This window comes from Coregonus lavaretus, assembly GCF_964263955.1.
Source record: "Coregonus lavaretus genome assembly, chromosome: 2".
In the NCBI taxonomy this organism is placed as follows: domain Eukaryota; kingdom Metazoa; phylum Chordata; class Actinopteri; order Salmoniformes; family Salmonidae; genus Coregonus; species Coregonus lavaretus.
In genome coordinates this window covers 19,468,309-19,485,512 of record NC_139989.1, presented here as the reverse complement: position 1 = coordinate 19,485,512, position 17,204 = coordinate 19,468,309, and the positions used below count along the sequence as shown (strand labels likewise).

At 43.6% G+C, this 17,204-nt stretch overlaps 1 protein-coding gene across 1 annotated transcript in view; it reads right to left on the bottom strand.

The window, feature by feature from the left end:
- Positions 1–17,204, bottom strand: part of malrd1 (MAM and LDL receptor class A domain containing 1) — a gene marked incomplete at both ends in the record, with an annotated part of 134,819 nt that overhangs the window by 82,122 nt on the left and 35,493 nt on the right. The window contains 5 exons of the mRNA XM_084144447.1: positions 9,637–10,100; positions 10,306–10,679; positions 11,550–11,655; positions 12,425–12,583; positions 13,096–13,239. Of these exons, the coding sequence (XP_084000573.1) occupies positions 9,637–10,100; positions 10,306–10,679; positions 11,550–11,655; positions 12,425–12,583; positions 13,096–13,239 (1,247 nt within the window). The remainder of the gene's footprint in view (positions 1–9,636; positions 10,101–10,305; positions 10,680–11,549; positions 11,656–12,424; positions 12,584–13,095; positions 13,240–17,204) is intronic.

Here is a 17,204-nt window from a genome sequence, read left to right as displayed (position 1 = left end):
AATTCTTGAGGGAAACCTGTTTCAGTTTTCCAGAGATTTGAGACTGGGATGGAGGTTCACCTTCCAGCAGGACAATGACCCTAAGCATACTGCTAAAGCATCACTCGAGTGGTTTAAGGGGAAACATTTAAATGTCTTGGAATGGCCTTGTCAAAGCCCAGACCTCAATCCAATTGAGAATCTGTGGTATGACTTAAAGATTGCTGTACACCAGCGGAACCCATGGAACTTGAAGGAGCTGGAGCAGTTTTGCCTTGAAGAATGGGCAAAAATCCCAGTGGCTAGATGTGCCAAGCTTATAGAGACACACCCCAAGAGACTTGCAGCTGTAATTGCTGCAAAAGGTGGCTCTACAAAGTATTGCCATTGAATAGTTATGCACGCTCAAGTTCTGTTTTGTTGTCTTATTTCTTGTTTGTTTCACAATAAAAAATATTTTGCATCTTCAAAGTGGTACGCATGTTGTGTAAATCAAATGATACAAACCCCCCAAAAATATATTTTAATTCCAGGTTGTAAGGCAACAAAATAGGAAAAATGCCAAGGGGGGTGAATACTTTCGCAAGCCACTGTATATGCATTGATTGAAACAAAATAGGCCTACAAGAAAGGCTAATAGTTTGTTAATGCTGTATGCTTTCATCCACTCACAAAACAGTAATTCAAGAAGATCTAAATGCGTATTCCCATGAAACTGATTGAGATCCAATGATTGGCATGCAGTATAACTTGGTGTTGGAGGGTATTCAAATGTACAAATGTTCTTGAGACAATACGTGTGGGCACGGGCAGACGTTGCAATTGGAGGATGCATTTTATGCATAGGCATATTCTACAATGATATTCAATAGGTTACATCTGTCGGTACAAATTTTGATTGAGAAATGATTAAATAATTATACTTTTTTTATTGCGCTCCCTCACCTAAAATAGCACTACACTATTGACTACAACGCCTCTCACTTCAAATCCAATTCACTGGTAACTAGCAAGCTAATGAAATACTCCACCACTGACCACCCCCAGCTCTGTTCTATACTCAACTAAAATATAAACGCAACATGTAAAGCGTTGGTCCCATGTTTCATAAGCCGAAATAAAAGATCCCAGACATTTTCCTTTCCATACGCACAAAAAGCTTATTTATCTGAAATGTTGTGCACATGTGTTTACACCCTGTTAGTGAGCATTTATCATTGGCCAAGATAATCCATCCACCTGACAGGTGTGGCATATCAAGAAGCTGATTAAACAGCATGATCATTACACAGGTGCACCTTGTGCTCTAAAATGTGCAGTTTTGTCACACAACACAAATGCCACTGATGTCTCAAATGTTGAGGGAGCATGCAATTGGCATGCTGACTGCAGGAATGTTCACCAGAGCTGTTGCCAGAGAATTGAATGTTCATTTCTCTACCATAAGCTGCCTTCAAAGTCGTTTTAGAGAATTTGGCAGTACAGTCATGCTCAAAAGTTTTGAGAATGACACAAATATTAATTTTCACAAAGTATGCTGCCTCAGTTTTTATGATGTCAATTTGCATATACTCCAGAATGTTATGAAGAGAGATCAGATGAATTGCAATTAATTGCAAAGTTCCTCTTTGCCATAGAAATGAACTTAATCCCCCCCAAAAACATGTCCACTGCATTTCAGCCCTGCCACAAAAGGACCAGCTGACATCATGTCAGTGATTCTCTAGTTAACACAGGTGAGAGTGTTGACGAGGACAAGGCTGGAGATCACTATGTCATGCTGATTGAGTTAGAATAACAGACTGGAAGCTTTAAAAGGAGGGTGGTGCTTGAAATCATTGTTCTTCCTCTGTTAACCATGGTTACCTGCAAGGAAACACGTGCCATCATCATTGCTTTGCACAAAAAGGGCTTCACAGGCAAGGATATTGCTGCTAGTAAGATTGCACCTAAATCAACCATTTATCGGATCATCAAGAACTTCAACGAGAGAGGTTCAATTGTTGTGAAGAAGGCTTCAGGGCACCCAAGAAAGTCCAGCAAGCGCCAGGACCGTCTCCTAAAGTTAATTCAGCTGCGGGATCAGGGCACCACCAGTGCAGAGCTTGCTCAGGAATGGCATCAGGCAGGTGTGAGTGCATCTGCACGCACAGTGAGGCAAAGACCTTTGGAGGATGGCCTGGTGTCAAGAAGGGCAGCGAGGAAGCCACTTCTCCACAGGAAAAACATCAGGGACAGACTGATATTCTGCAAAAGGTACAGGGATTGGACTGCTGAGGACTGGGGTAAAGTCATTTTCTCTGATGAATCCCCTGTCCGATTGTTTGGGGCATCCGGAAAAAAGCTTGTCCGGAGAAGGCAAGATGAGCGCTACCATCAGTCCTGTGTCATGCCAACAGTAAAGCATCCTGGGACCATTCATGTGTGGGGTTGCTTCTCAGCCAAGGGAGTGCCTAAGAACACAGCCATGAATAAAGAATGGTACTAACACATCCTCCGAAAACAACTTCTCCCAACCATCCAAGAACAGCTTGGTGACAAACAGTGCCTTTTCCAGCATGATGGAGCACCTTGTCATAAGGCAAAAGTGATAACTAAGTGGCTCGGGGAACAAAACATCAACATTTTGGGTCCATGGCCAGGAAACTCCCCAGACCTTAATCCCAACTTGTGGTCTATCCTCAAGAGGCAAGTAGACAAACAAAAACCTACAAATTCTGACAAACTCCAAGCATTGATTATGCCTCATGCCTGAGCCAATTAATCTGGACTGTTAATTGGACGGGAGCTGGAATAAGCCCAAATTTATTGCACAGAGGGGAGATATGCAGAGTCTAGGGAAGGACGTGACAACCCCTGACTACAGCATATTAGCTAGTGACTTAATCAGGCCCTCTTTGCTTCAGTGCATTTAAGCCTTGTTCACACTGCAGGCCTTAATGCTCAAATCAGTTTTGTTTTTCAAATCCGTTTTGGAATACTGACTGTCCAAACAGCAAGTTACAAGTGACCAAATTTGTGTGTTCAGACAACAGTAATTTGCTGTCATGGCTACGCTAGCTGTCATAGTAACAACGGGTGTATGCGCAGAGGTGTAGGCTGATTGGTGGTGGTGCTCGTGCTTCCTATCACTCAGAAGTTATGTAGCATGCTAAGGTGACAACAATGCCTGGCATGGACATTTCCCAGTGGTTTAGAATGTTAAGGGGGATCACGTGACCCTTGAACGAGATGGCAGCATGAACTGAGAGCTCCGCACATGTAATTTCCAATTCTTAATCTTACCTCCACTTCAAGTTAAACCCCATTAGCTTTAGTAAAAAAAGCCATGGCGGCTACAAAAGGCGACATTACTTGTGACATTTCTACCTGGACTCGAGCAATAGCCGCTGAAAAAGCCTCCAAGAAACAGCTGGCTTCAGAAAAAGCTAGCGCCATTAGCCAACCTCGTCCTCTGTCGAAGACATCCTTTCTGAGCTGAGATCCCAACATACAGAACTCAACATTAAACTAGATGGCATTAACTCTCAGCTCAGTGCGATAGGGGGCAACCCTGGAAAATGCCTTGCCTGACATCAACAACAAGATAACCATAAACGCAAGGTGCCTGGATGAGGCAGAGGGGCGAACCCTATCCATGGAAAACTCACTGGCATATGCCATGGAAACAATAGCATCTGCTAAAAAGAAAATAGAGCATCTGGAAGAGAAAAGAGGACCTGGAAAATAGGGGGCGAAAGAATAACTGTGTTCTATTAAACCTGGCCGAAAAAGAAGAGGGAAACATGCCACTAATCCACTACCTACGATACAAACTCCCCGAGTGGCTCCACCTGTCCACCGAAAGGCCCATAGAGCTCACCGAGCACTGGGCCCCCACCAGCAGCCAGACAACCACCGCGCCCAATCACCATACGTTTCCTGAGATCACCGACAAGGAATGAGTGCTACAGGTGGCGAAAATCAACACCATTACAGTGGGAAACACCAAACCCACATTGCACCAGGACCTGTCAGCTGGTATACGCCGAAAGCGCAGAGAGTTTGACGAGATGAAGAAACACGTCATAGACCGAGGCATCTTCAGAGGATTGAAATACCCAAACGAGTTCAGGATTCTTCACCAAGGAGCCCTGTGACACTTCAAAACTCCCGAAGAGGCAAAAATGTTTTTGAAGGACAATCCTTGACACTGAGAAATGGATCGATGACTAAAAGCAATGACTTTTATTCCTATTGGAGGTGAGACAACATATAGTGGCCATCCAATGACCCACCCGCCCCGTTAAATGTCACTAATTTTAATTTACTTTCTTTTGGCTGCTAGAGGGATATGCCATATAGGCCTACTAACGTTTTAGCCTACTTTTATTTCCCCTTTTATGTCAAGTGAGAAAATTAACCATTTACAGGCTGTTATCTTGTCTGTAGAACATATAGGCTATTTGGCAGACAAAGTGATCAGATACTGTCAATTTTATATTAGACTACTTTATTATTTGTATTGTAATTTTCACATTGATAGCCTGTCGTTTACGACACATCTACAGACCTAACGAAAGGATCGGTGTTTGAAGTTTATGTTTATGGTTATGACCACCTTATTCTGTTGATAATTAATTTTAATAATAACAAACAACTTATCTTATAGATCCCTCTTAGGGATTTGCTCCCTCATTTCTGTTTTATTTAGTCCAAATGATTAGGCCTATGTCCTTTTTTTTTAGGGGGTAGATCAGCTTTAATATTGCAGATAGATTGTAACTTCCATCAATGTAATTGTCTGCATCACTTCCAAAGGCCTATATCCTTTGTGGGATGTATTTGTAGGCTGGGCTATTGATTTTATTTACTTTATTTCTCCCTCTCTTTTTTACTGTGGCCTGGACGGGGGCTCCATTGTCACTCACTTCATGCGGGGCGGAGAAGATGAGGCATTTTTTTTTTCTCTCTCTCTCTCGTGAGATGTTGTGCGTTGCGAACTGTTCCCGTTTTTCGTAACACAGAATTGTGACTGAGGTTGGGGTTAACAGATCCAACAGGATATGTCGAGTTGTTTGGGAATTCGGCTGGGGTGTTCAGAGATTGTTATTTTATGTACACTGTTTCGTTTTCTTTTATGTGATCGCAGCTTTAACTATTATCCACCTATACCCAGAGATGACTTGCACTAGAGTTCAATTACTGTACGTTGACGTTGACTAGTACCTTAAATCTACTGACATGGAACTGCCATGGGATAGGTCCTGCAATAAAACTGAAAAATATACTATGTGCTCTCAAAAAGGAAAAAGCAGACAATGCCAAACACGCTAAACTCAGCAGGGCTTGGGTGGGACAGATGTATTTCTCATCTTTCAAATCTAACAGTAGAGGTACAGCCATACTTATCCATAAGCATGTTCCATTCATAATTGACAAAAACATATCTGATCCAGAGGGGAGATTTATTCTAATAACTGGGTCACTGTATGGACAACCAATTACTATCTTAAATATATATGACCCTAACACAGATACTCCTGCTTTCATGTCGAGAATGATAACCCTGTTCAATGAGCATTGCGTTTCCTTTGGAGTGCTGGCTAGAGATTTTAATTGTACCCTCAACTCAACTCTGAACAAATCATCTCAAGTCCCCACCACAAACCCTAGATCGGCAAAGATGTTGAACTCTCTTACTAAAGAGATGGGACTGATAGATATCTGGACAGAGACTAATAGCTCATCTATGGACTATACATACTACTCCAATGTCCATAACACCTACTCTTTATCCATAAGATCTTCATAACATCTGCCACTTGTACAATCGGACCCATAGCACTTTCAGATCATGCCTTTGTCCACCTTCCCTTTGACCTCTGTAAAAACATCCTGAGGTCAAAGAGCTGGAAATTCAACACCTCTATGTTATCAAACGAAGCATTCCATACATTGGTTACTTCATGGATAGACAACTACACACAAGACAACAAAGACTCTCCTGTTTCTCTGGCCACAATGTGGGACGCTGCCAAAGCCACACTAAGAGGTCATCTAATTGCATATGCTTCCTCTAAGAAAAAAGCAATGGAATCACACAGGTTAGATCTTGAGAGGGAGATGGAACCCTGTGAAAAAGTACATAAACAATCCCCAGACAGCGCCTCCTGGAGTCAACTTAAAGCACCCAAAGCCAAACTAAACTTGGACTATACTGGAGAGATAAAAAAAAAAAAAAGGTTTCTTTACTAAACAGAAATACCATAAGTATAGCAATTGGCCTAGCAGATTGCTTGCATACCAATTTAAAAAATATCAGTCAAAGCGTACAATCATGGCCATCCGAACTGAAGATGACGTGGTCACATATGATCCAGATAAGATTTTTACTGCAAATTATATACTTCTGAGAGAAAACATACAGATGCAGAACTCCCTTTATTCCTAGACCGACCAAGAAGATCTCAACTCCCCCTTCACTCCTGAGGAGGTCCTAGAGGCAATTAACTCCATGCCACCTAACAAGTCCCCAGATCCTAGACGGATTTCCCATAGTTCTACAAAGCTTTTTGGCACCAGTTTAGCCCTATTTTCATGCCAATGCTGGATGATTTTTGCCAAAACTGAGCTCTCCCAGACTATGTACACAGCCCGCATTACAGTATTGCTCAAAAAAGACAAGGACCCTCTATCCTGCTCGTCCTTCCGGCCCATAAGCTTGTTGGATTTAGACTACAAAATAATTACCAAATTGCTCGCCAAAAGACTAAACACTCTTCTTCCCAAAATAAAAATAAAAGCGGACCAAACTGGATTTAGTAGAGACAGGTACTCTTCTGATAACATTCGCAGTCTTTTTGATATTATAGATCAAGCAAACGCACAGAAGACCCCTGTCCTGCTGGCTTCACTGGATGCTGAGAAAGCATTTGACAGGATGGAGTGGAGCTTTCTGTTCTCAGTCTTAGAAAAGTTCAATATGTTCCCAAACTTTATTAAATGGATAAAGTCCCTATATTCTCATCCAAATGCCATGGTGTCTACTAATGGTCTGAACTCTGACAGATTCCCTTTGAGATGTGGAACAAGACAAGGATGCTCGCTGTCCCCCCTGCTCTACTTGTTGGGGGCGGAGCCTTTGGCGGAGTTGATCAGGAGCAATCCAGTATTATGGGGTTTTCGCTATACACGGATGATGTCTTGCTCCACATATCCAACCCTGAGAAATCCCTCCCTCCCATTTTAGACACAATTGCTCAGTACGGCAAGTTTTCAGGATATATACATTTGAACAAATCCATTGTTTGCCCTCTCAATCTTACACTCACCAGCTCTATGAAGAGCACCCTCCCTGTAGCTCAGCTGGTAGAGCACGGCGCTTGTAACGCCAAGGTAGTGGGTTCGATCCCCGGGACCACCCATACACAAAAAAATGTATGCACGCATGACTGTAAGTCGCTTTGGATTCCCATTCCAATGGAAGACACAGGGGTTTCAATACCTTGGAATCTTTGTAACACCAGATCTGAATTGCCTTTTCAAGGAAAATTATCTCCCACTCCTGGATCGAATCAAGAATGATCTCCAAACCTGGATCTCTCTCTCAATTAGCTTAGTCGGAAGAATCAGTGCTATCCGTATGAACATCCTCCCTAGATTGAACTATTTATTTCAGATGCTCCCACGCTATCTCCCAGTTTCTTTGTCATAACAACCAACCAAAGAATCCCCAAATTTATATGGCGCAATAAAAAACTTAGGATCAAGTTCTCCACTCTATCGAAACCTGAATCTAAGGGTGGTCTTGCACTTCCCTGCCTTCAATTGTACTACTCGTCTGCCCAAATCCGCAACATGTTAACATGGATCACAAACAGACAAGACTCAATGTAGATTCAAATAGAGGCCCAATCCTGTGGTCCATTGCCCCTAAACTCAGTTATATTCAATAATAACTGTCACGACTTCCTCCGAAGCTGCCTCCCCTCCTTGTTCGGGCAGGCTTCGGCGTTCGTCGTCACCGGCCTTCTAGCCACTGCCGCTCCTCATCTCATCATTCCACTTGTTTATTACACACCCCTCATCAGTACCTGTATAATTGTTCCCTCTGCATTTTACATTTACATTTTAGTCATTTAGCAGACGTTCTTATCCAGAGCGACTTACAGTTAGTGAGTGCATACATTCATTTTTATTTGTTTCATACTGGCCCCCTGTGGGAATCAAACCCACAACCCTGGTGTTGCAAACGCCATGCTCTACCAACTGAGCTACCTGCCGGCCATTCCCTCCCCTACCCTGGACGACGCTGGGCCAATTGTGCGCCGCCCCATGGGTCTCCCGGTCGAGGCCGGCTACGACAGAGCCTGGAGTCAAACCAGGATCTCTAGTGGCACAGCTAGCACTGCGATGCAGTGCCTTAGACCACTGCGCCTCTGCCCCCTTATCTTTGTGTGTGATTGTTTATTGTGGAGGTATTATAGCTCGGTGGAGTTACTTTGTATTTGTATTGCCGGGATATTCACCCGTGTGCCTTATTTTCTCCAGTGCGCCGTATTTACCGCACTAGAGTGTATTACGCATTGATGCGTACCGCTGTGTTCCTGATTAAACTATATATTCTGTGATTTACCCTCCTGCACCTGACTCCGTCCGAAATCACCCACCACAATAACTTTAGTGAAGTGTGCAACGTACCCAAAACCTTTGTGATTTACAACACCCTACTAGCATGGAAGGACTGTAAGAAAATACCTAGGCATTTCCTCCCAGATATGCTCTCACTCGCCAATAGTATGCAACCCAGACTTGCCCAAAGCCCTGAGTGATGCCAACTTTAATCTTTGGCATACTGTAGGGATCAGGATATGTTATTTTATTATATTATTTTTGTCTGCCACATCTGTGAATGTGGAATGTGTTTTGTTTGTTGATTGAAAAACAAGAAAAAGTAATACAACTTTTTTAAAAAAATCATACTGTAAGAACACTTTTAAAGCCTCAAAGGATAAATTATGCAACTCTCAAAACAAGTCCTTTTTGGCTAACCACAGCAGTCAACTAGCTAGCTAGGTAGCTGTCTAGCTTTCTAGCACATTCACTAATTTGTTTGTTAACAATTAACAAGCTAGTTAGCTATCACTTGTTCTTGTCAAAACTGTCAACAGAGTAGCTAGCAAGCAACAAGATATGCCAGATAAGTCTAAAAACCACTTGAGGGCAAATAAATAACAAGTCGCATGGCCAAGAATCAGATTTGGATCAGATTTCAAACCAAAAGTGGTTTGAAATGTGGATTGAAATATTTGATTCAATGTGCTTTTTGGCTATTCAGACTGCAGGAAAAAGAACAGATTCCAATCAGATATGAAGAAAAAAAATATGGAACCAACCATCCCTCACAAAGGCTTATTCACCAGACGACAACATCAATAAACCATCACATATAAAAGTCATCATGATTCTCTCTGGCATTAATTTGAAGAGTTTTGAATGAGTTACCGGTAGGGTTACAAAGCTTTCCCAAAATTCCCTGGTTTTCCAGAAATCTCAGTTGGAGGATTCCTGGATTTCGTCGTTATTCCCTTCTGATTCCAGGAAACTTCCAATCTGGGATTTGTAGAAAACCTGGGAATTTTGGGAGAGTTACCCGAATTTTGCAACCCTAGTTACCTGGAAGGGCTTGGCACTGTTGAGGTAGAGTGTTTTCCTGTGCCACAGGTTGCCCTGGTCGCCGTAGCGCACCCACAGCATGTGACCGCGGCCGAGCTTGGTGGTCCTCATGTACACGGCCAGGCGGAACACATGAGCCCCAAACATGTGGTAGTGGAAGCGGAACACACAGGGGTGGCGTGGGCCGGTGGTGATGCCGGGCATTCCATTACCATGGCGGAGGGTAGGCTGTAACACTGGGCTGACCAGCATTGCCGTGTCCTTAAACTCCTGGGGGGCGGAGGTCTCGATGTACAGGTAGTGACCGTTAACGTGGCCAAGGGTATGGTCCTTCCAGGGGCCAGTTTGGAGGGTGGGCGTTGGGCCCTGAATAAGCGTCCAGTCAAAGATGTCACCCCCCTCGTGGCTCTGCTCCTGGGTCCAGCTACACAGCCCCTGTTCAAAGTCGCAAATCAACTCCGCGGCTGAGAGAGGAGGAGATGGAGAGGAAGACAATATTGACAGAGAGAAAGAGTTTTCCTGTTATCGTCCCACAAAATATGGAGCTATAAGAGCCAAGTGCTCAGCTAAAATGTTCCTATTTTGTTGTTTATTCTAGTATCTCATACATATACTGTACATTCTATTTTGACTGTATGGTTGCCTATGCGTCTGTCTGTGTGAACTCACAGCAGTCCTCCTCGTCCGAGCCATCTCCACAGTCGTCCACCAGGTCACAAAGCTGCAGGTGCTCCACACACGCCCGGCTCCGCGAGCAGTGGAAGTGGGTGTGGCTGGGGCACTGCCCCGCCTCCACCGCTGGGGGCAACGAGCAGTTCTGGAAGCTGATGTCGTCCAGGGCGGAGACTCCATCAAACACGCCCAGGCTGAGCTTAGCCAATGAGAACTGGAAGGGCTGGGTGATTCGGCCCAGCTGCACCGTGACCCGGTTCCAGCGGTTCCCTTGGTTATAGAGGGTTTGCCACAGCACGGTGATGTTGTCCATGCCAGCGATACGCAGGCACATTTCTGCAGCCCCCACCGAGATGCCTGAGTTATAATGCCTGGGTGTGTGGGCGTAGAGAGGGACAATTGGCTGCGTCCCAAATGGCAAGCTATTCCCTCTATAGTGCACTACTTGGCTCTGGTCAAAAGTAGTGCACTATGTAGGGAATAGGTTGCCATTTGGGACGCATTCTTTACATACTACTGATACATAACAGCCATTTGACCAGGCTGGTTTGCAACCCATCACAGTTTTCTGTTGAAGTGTACTTTGTTTCTTGAGATGAGGTAATGATTTCTCCAGGAGTGATAATGCAACATGCTGGACATTAAACGTGAACATTTCTACTTGCTCTGGAGAAAATGAAATGTATAAACCCTTGAACTGCAATTTTCTGACAAATGTAGCATTCCAATCATCCACAGGAAATATACAATCTGTCCTCTGACAGGGATGTTAAACAGCCATAAAATGTGGCATAAAGTGACCGATTCAGATGCAGGTCTCACTACTGAGTGAAGCTATGAAATGGGAGATGCTCGTAGAGCAAAAAGAGAGGGAGAGAGATAGCGAGAGAGAGGCAGAGATAGTGAAATACTGTAATTGAACATCTATAACTCAAATTGGCAGTCTACAACAGCAGAGCTTTAGAAAGGCATGTGATATATCTACAGACAAATTAGTTCAGGAAAAATGTCAGCTCAATCTCAATTAATGCCTATTCTGTTGAGCAATACAAAATATTTACCAGTGTATCTGTACCACAATGTCATGGCGCCCCATAGAGAAAGTGAGCTACTGTACTGAGATAATCAAAAGCTATACCCTGAGGCACACCAGTGTGGAAATAACATTGGGCCCATTACTGAACCATGAGGAACGGAATCTTCTAATGACGTTTGTAAGACAACAGGGTCATCGTCCTCACCAGAAGGTCATGGTGCACCCAGAGGCTGACTGGCGGTACTGGGGGCCCCGGAGAAAAGCCATCTGGGATATACTGCTACTGTTCTTCAAGACAAACATAAAGTGGCCTGCAATGAGAGGGGAAAGCTTTTCAAATCACAGGCAGAGGAGAACTTTACAACAGCATAAAAACCTGAAAATTCCAGAGCTGAGAGAAATGGACTGAGGGAAGGACAGAGGGGGGAGAGAGGGAGGGAGGAAGGAGACATCTCATATTAAAAAAACATGAGGAAGAAGGCATAAACGTACAAAATGGACCTGACCTCCGCAAGAAGTTGATTATCCTGATTACAACCCAAAAAACATTGAAAATGCAGAGGAGGAAGAGCATATAAAGTTTGGGAGTGGGTGAAATATTGTGCAGAGGTGTGTGGTTTTTAATACCAGGCGGGAGAGATGTCGATTTCCCCTCTATTATTCAGACAGCTGAGAAAGCGTTTCTCGCTCCAGCCGCCGCTGCTCTCTCTGGCTCTGTACTTACAAAAATATCAGCAGGGGTGTTTTCTGAAGAAGTGATTGATTTAATCTGTGAATAATATTATTTTCTTCTGCCTCTTATTTCCAAACTGACAGCGTTGAGCAGACACCACACAGCCTCTTATCAGGCAATCACACCTCTGTGCTTATTCCATTAGCGCACTCTGTGGGGGGTGGGGGATATAACTTGCTATTTTCAGACCACAGTGTTACCTAGCTCTGGTTCAAGGTGTTACGTGCAGTTTGCTGACACTGATGCTGTTAGGAAGCCGCACGTAACACCCTGGACCAGAGCTAAGTGTTACTGTGCTGTATGGAGTGTTGTGTGGTGTTGTGTTGATAGTGACTCCTCCCTCCTACCCTGGCTGCTGTTGGTGGAGTGGTCCAGAGGAGGGATCTGGCCCTGGTGGTCCAGTGGTACGGTCATCGCTGAGCCCCTGACCCAGTCGAAACCATCGCCCTGGACAAAGCCATACTCATGCCAGCCGCAGGAGTTGCTCTCAAAGTCACAGAAGGAGCCTGGGTGAAGAGAGAACATAAGTAAGTAAGTATATTTAAAGCTTACTTGTGTTATCCTCTGGGATTTCAGTGTACTTTTTAAACTGTAGTAACGTTTTACCCCAAAATATATCAAACCAAATCAACAAGACAATGGATTAAATGGCCTCTAGCAGAGGGAGAGTCAATTCCATCTACATTCCAGTCAATGCATGGATTGAAATGCTTTCCTACGGTGAAATTCAATAGGAATGGAATGGATCCCCTCTCTGGCTTCCAGACTACATTTGACTAATTCATAGCTTAGACTACATTAGACAATGAAGTACTCTTACATCAAACTTCAAAACCCTGAAGGATCAAACATGATCGTTACTTATATAGCCTACAACTGTGGCAGAAAAAATGATGACCATTGAAACTACAAAAAGCCAGAAGCTGGAGCATGGCACCTGGGATACGACCAGGGTTGTTGATGGGATTTGGAGTTTTGTGTGTTTGTTACTTGGCATTTTTGGCAACAGGGTTCTTACGGCAGCTGCCTTCATCCTCCCCGCCAGGACAATGTGGGGTGAAGTCACACACCTTGCCCTCATCAATACACTCCCCACTGGCACAGGCGAAGGAGGAGGGGGGGCACAGAGGGTCTGTGGACAGAGGCACACTGCTATCTGGGTCTGGAAATGAAAACAGATAAAGAACATAGAAAGGAAGGAATACACATATCACATGACAAGACAATGCTATTACTGGTAGCAGTAACAACAGCTTGTCATGTGGACTAGGGACAGTGTATTAGAGGCCTTTCAGACAGTGTCCCAAATGGCACCCTATCCCCTATTTACTGCACTACTATAGGCCCTGGTCAAAAGCAGTGCACTACAGTGCCTTCAGAAAGTATTCACACCCCTTGACATTTTCCAAATGTTGTTGTGTTACATGATGCAGCCACCACTATGCTTGAAATTATGGAGAGTGGTACTCAGTAATGTGTTGTACTGGATTTGCCCCAAACATAACCCTTTGTATTCAGGACAAAAGTTAATTGCTTTGCAAAATTTTTTGCAGTATTACTTTAGTGCCTTGTTGCAAACAGGATGCATGTTTTGGAATATTTTTTATTCTGTACAGGCTTCCTTCTTTTCACTCTGTCAATTAGGTTAGTATTGTGGAGTAACTACATTGTTGTTGATCCATCCTCAGTTTTCTCCTATCACAGTCATGTTTTAAAGTCACCATTGGCCTCATGGAGAAATCCCTGAGAGGTTTCCTTCCTCTCCGGCAACTGAGTTAGAAAGGACGCCTGTGACTTTGTAGTGACTGGGTGCATTGATACACCATCCAAAGTGTCATTAATAACTTCACCATGCTTAAAGGGATATTCATTGTCTGCTTTTTTTTTTTTTTACCATTCTACCAATAGGTGCCCTTCTTTGCGAGGCAACCTCCCTGGTCTTTGTTGTTGAATCTGGGTTTGCTCGACTGAGGGACCTTACAGATAATTGTATGTGTGGGGTACAGAGATGAGGTAGATGATAAACACTATTATTGCACACAGAGTGAGTTCATGCAACTTATTATATGACTTATTAAGCACATTTTTACTCCTGAAAGTATTTAGGCTTGCCACAACAAAGGTGTTGAATACTTATTGACTCAAGACATTTCAGCTTTTCACTTTTAATTCATAAAAAAGAAGAAAAAAAAAGAAAAACATAATTCCACTTTGAGATTATGGGGTATTGTGTGTAGGCCAGTGACAAAAAAAAACATAATTTAATCCATTGTAAATTCAGGCTGTAACACAACAAAATGTGGAAAAAGTCAAGGGGTGTGAATACTTTCAGAAGGCACTGTATATAGGGAATTGGGTGCCATTTGAGACGCAGACTTCGTAGTGCAGACAGAGCTCTATGTTATGTCTTGTACCACATTCAGGCACTTAAAGACATGATTTCTATCCCGTGCACGTTTTTCATAAAGTTCCACTCATGTGCACTGTGCACTAAAGATGAGCTACCCTTAAATCAGTCTTCATCCTCCATAAGAGTAAGTACATTATGTTGTTATGGTAGAGATGATTTTGATTGGACCATGAAGTGATGAGAACCAATGAGAGCGTAGAGTTATTTAGATCAATATTGAGCCGTAGACTCCATCTCTTAATTGGACTGAAATTAAATTCTGGCTTTTATATGAGAAGTATCGGAAACACGATTAAATAAAATAGTCCAATTTTCAGATGGGTTCTGGCGGGATATTGAAAAAAAAAAAATCTGTGAGTAAGAACAGCAACTCACAAACATTGTACAGGAAGTTCATGCATAGTTCCTCTGTTGCACTTGGATACTGTGGACTATAGTGCCTGTGAGTTGTATCCATTTTAAATACAGTAAGACCATCAGGTTGTGTTTTAGAACAGATAGCAGGTCTATGGTAGCCTGGCTAATACATTTACATTTTACATTTTAGTCATTTAGCAGACGCTCTTATCCAGAGCAACTTACAGTTAGTGAGTACATACATTATTATTTTTTTCATACTGGCCCCCCGTGGGAATCAAACCCACAACCCTGGCGTTGCAAACGACATGCTCTACCAACTGAGCTACATCCCTGCCGGCCATTCCCTCCCCTCCCCTGGACGACGCTGGGCCAATTGTGCGTCGCCCCATGGGTCGCCCGGTCGCGGCCTGCTACGACAGAGCCTGGATTCAAACCAGGATCTCTAGTGGCACAGCTAGCACTGCGATGCAGTGCCTTAGACCACTGCACCACTCGGGAGGTAATACTGACCGCATGGTACAATGCAAGCTGTCTACTTTGAGTTTGATATTAGCCAGGCTACATAAATGTACAGGAAGGTCATGCATAGTTCCTCTGTTGTACTTGGATACTATAGACGAGTGGTTCTCAAACCTCTCCTCTGGGACCCCCAGACTAGTCACAATTTGTTGTAGCCTAAACTAGCACACCTGATTCACCTAGTCAAGGGTTGATGATTAGTTGACAAGTTGTATCAGGTGTGCTAGCTCTGCAATAAATAAAATACATGAAGTGGCTAGGGTCCCCTATAGGAGAGGTTTGAGAACTACTACCATATAATATAGTGACTGTGAGTTGTATATGTTTTAAATTAAACCATCAGGTTGTGTTTTGGAGGAGGTATCAGGTCTATGGCCTGGCCCTAGTATTCTATGAATGAATGGGGTGAAAAAAATAACATCTCCCTTCCCCTTGGAGCCTTTGGTAATAAAGACGACTATCTCCTGGATGGACTCCAGCAACATGAGTTGTGACTGACAGAGAGATCCAGTCTGCATCCCAAATGCCACCCTATTCCCTATATAGTGCACTACTTTTAGTAATGCACTATGTAGGGAATAGGGTGGCATTTGGAACGCAACAATAGAGAGATCCAGACTGAGGAGCCAGCTGCCAGACAGACGTCCATTCAGTTCCTCTCCAGAGCCCCAGACAAAACAACTAAGAATATCACTGGAACGGGTCAGAGTGATTCATTTGGAGCAGCGTGTTCCACACACACATGCCATGCCCACCCACCCACTCACCAACAATCATCCAAAAAGACAAGACACACACATCCAAAGCCCTTCAGACACACACAAACGTACACAAGCATCCACTGACATTTACATAAGCAAAGTGTGTTTGTGTGTGTGTATGTGTGTGTGCATGCATGTGTGTCCCTTTGGAGATACACTGAGTGCACAAAACATTGCGAACACCTACTCTTTCCATCACAGACTCACCAGGTGAATCCAGGTCAAAGCTATGATCCCTTATTGATGTCACTTGTTAAATCCACTTCAATCAATTGAGGCATGGATTGTGAACAGTGAGGGAAAAAAGTATTTGATCCCCTTCTGATTTTGTACGTTTGCCCACTGACAAAGAAGTTATCAGTCTATAATTTTAATGGTAGGTTTATTTGAACAGTGAGAAACAGAATAAATAAATAAAAATCCAGAAAAACGCATGTCAAAAATGTTATAAATTGATTTGCATTTTAATGAGGAAACTAAGTATTTGACCCCCTCTCAATCAGAAAGATTTCTGGCTCCCATGTGTCTTTTATACAGGTAACGAGCTGAGATTAGGATCAGATTCCAAACTCTCCACCATGGCCAAGACCAAAGACCTCTCCAAGGATGTCAGGGACAAGATTGTAGACCTACACAAGGCTGGAATGGGCTACAAGACCATCGCCAAGCAGCTTGGTGAGAAGGTGACAACAGTTGGTGCGATTATTCGCAAATGGAAGAAACACAAAATAACTGTCAATCTCCCTCGGCCTGGGGCTCCATGCAAGATCTCACCTCGTGGAGTTGCAATGATCATGAGAACGGTGAGGAATCAGCCCAGAACTACACGGGAGGATCTTGTCAATGATCTCAAGGCAGCTGGGACCATAGTCACCAAGAAAACAATTGGTAGCACACTATGCCGTGAAGGACTGAAATCCTGCAGCGCCCGCAAGGTCCCCCTGCTCAAGAAAGCACATATAGAGTGGGGGGAAAAAAGTATTTAGTCAGCCACCAATTGTGCAAGTTCTCCCACTTAAAAAGATGAGAGAGGCCTGTAATTTTCATCATAGGTACACGTCAACTATGACAGACAAA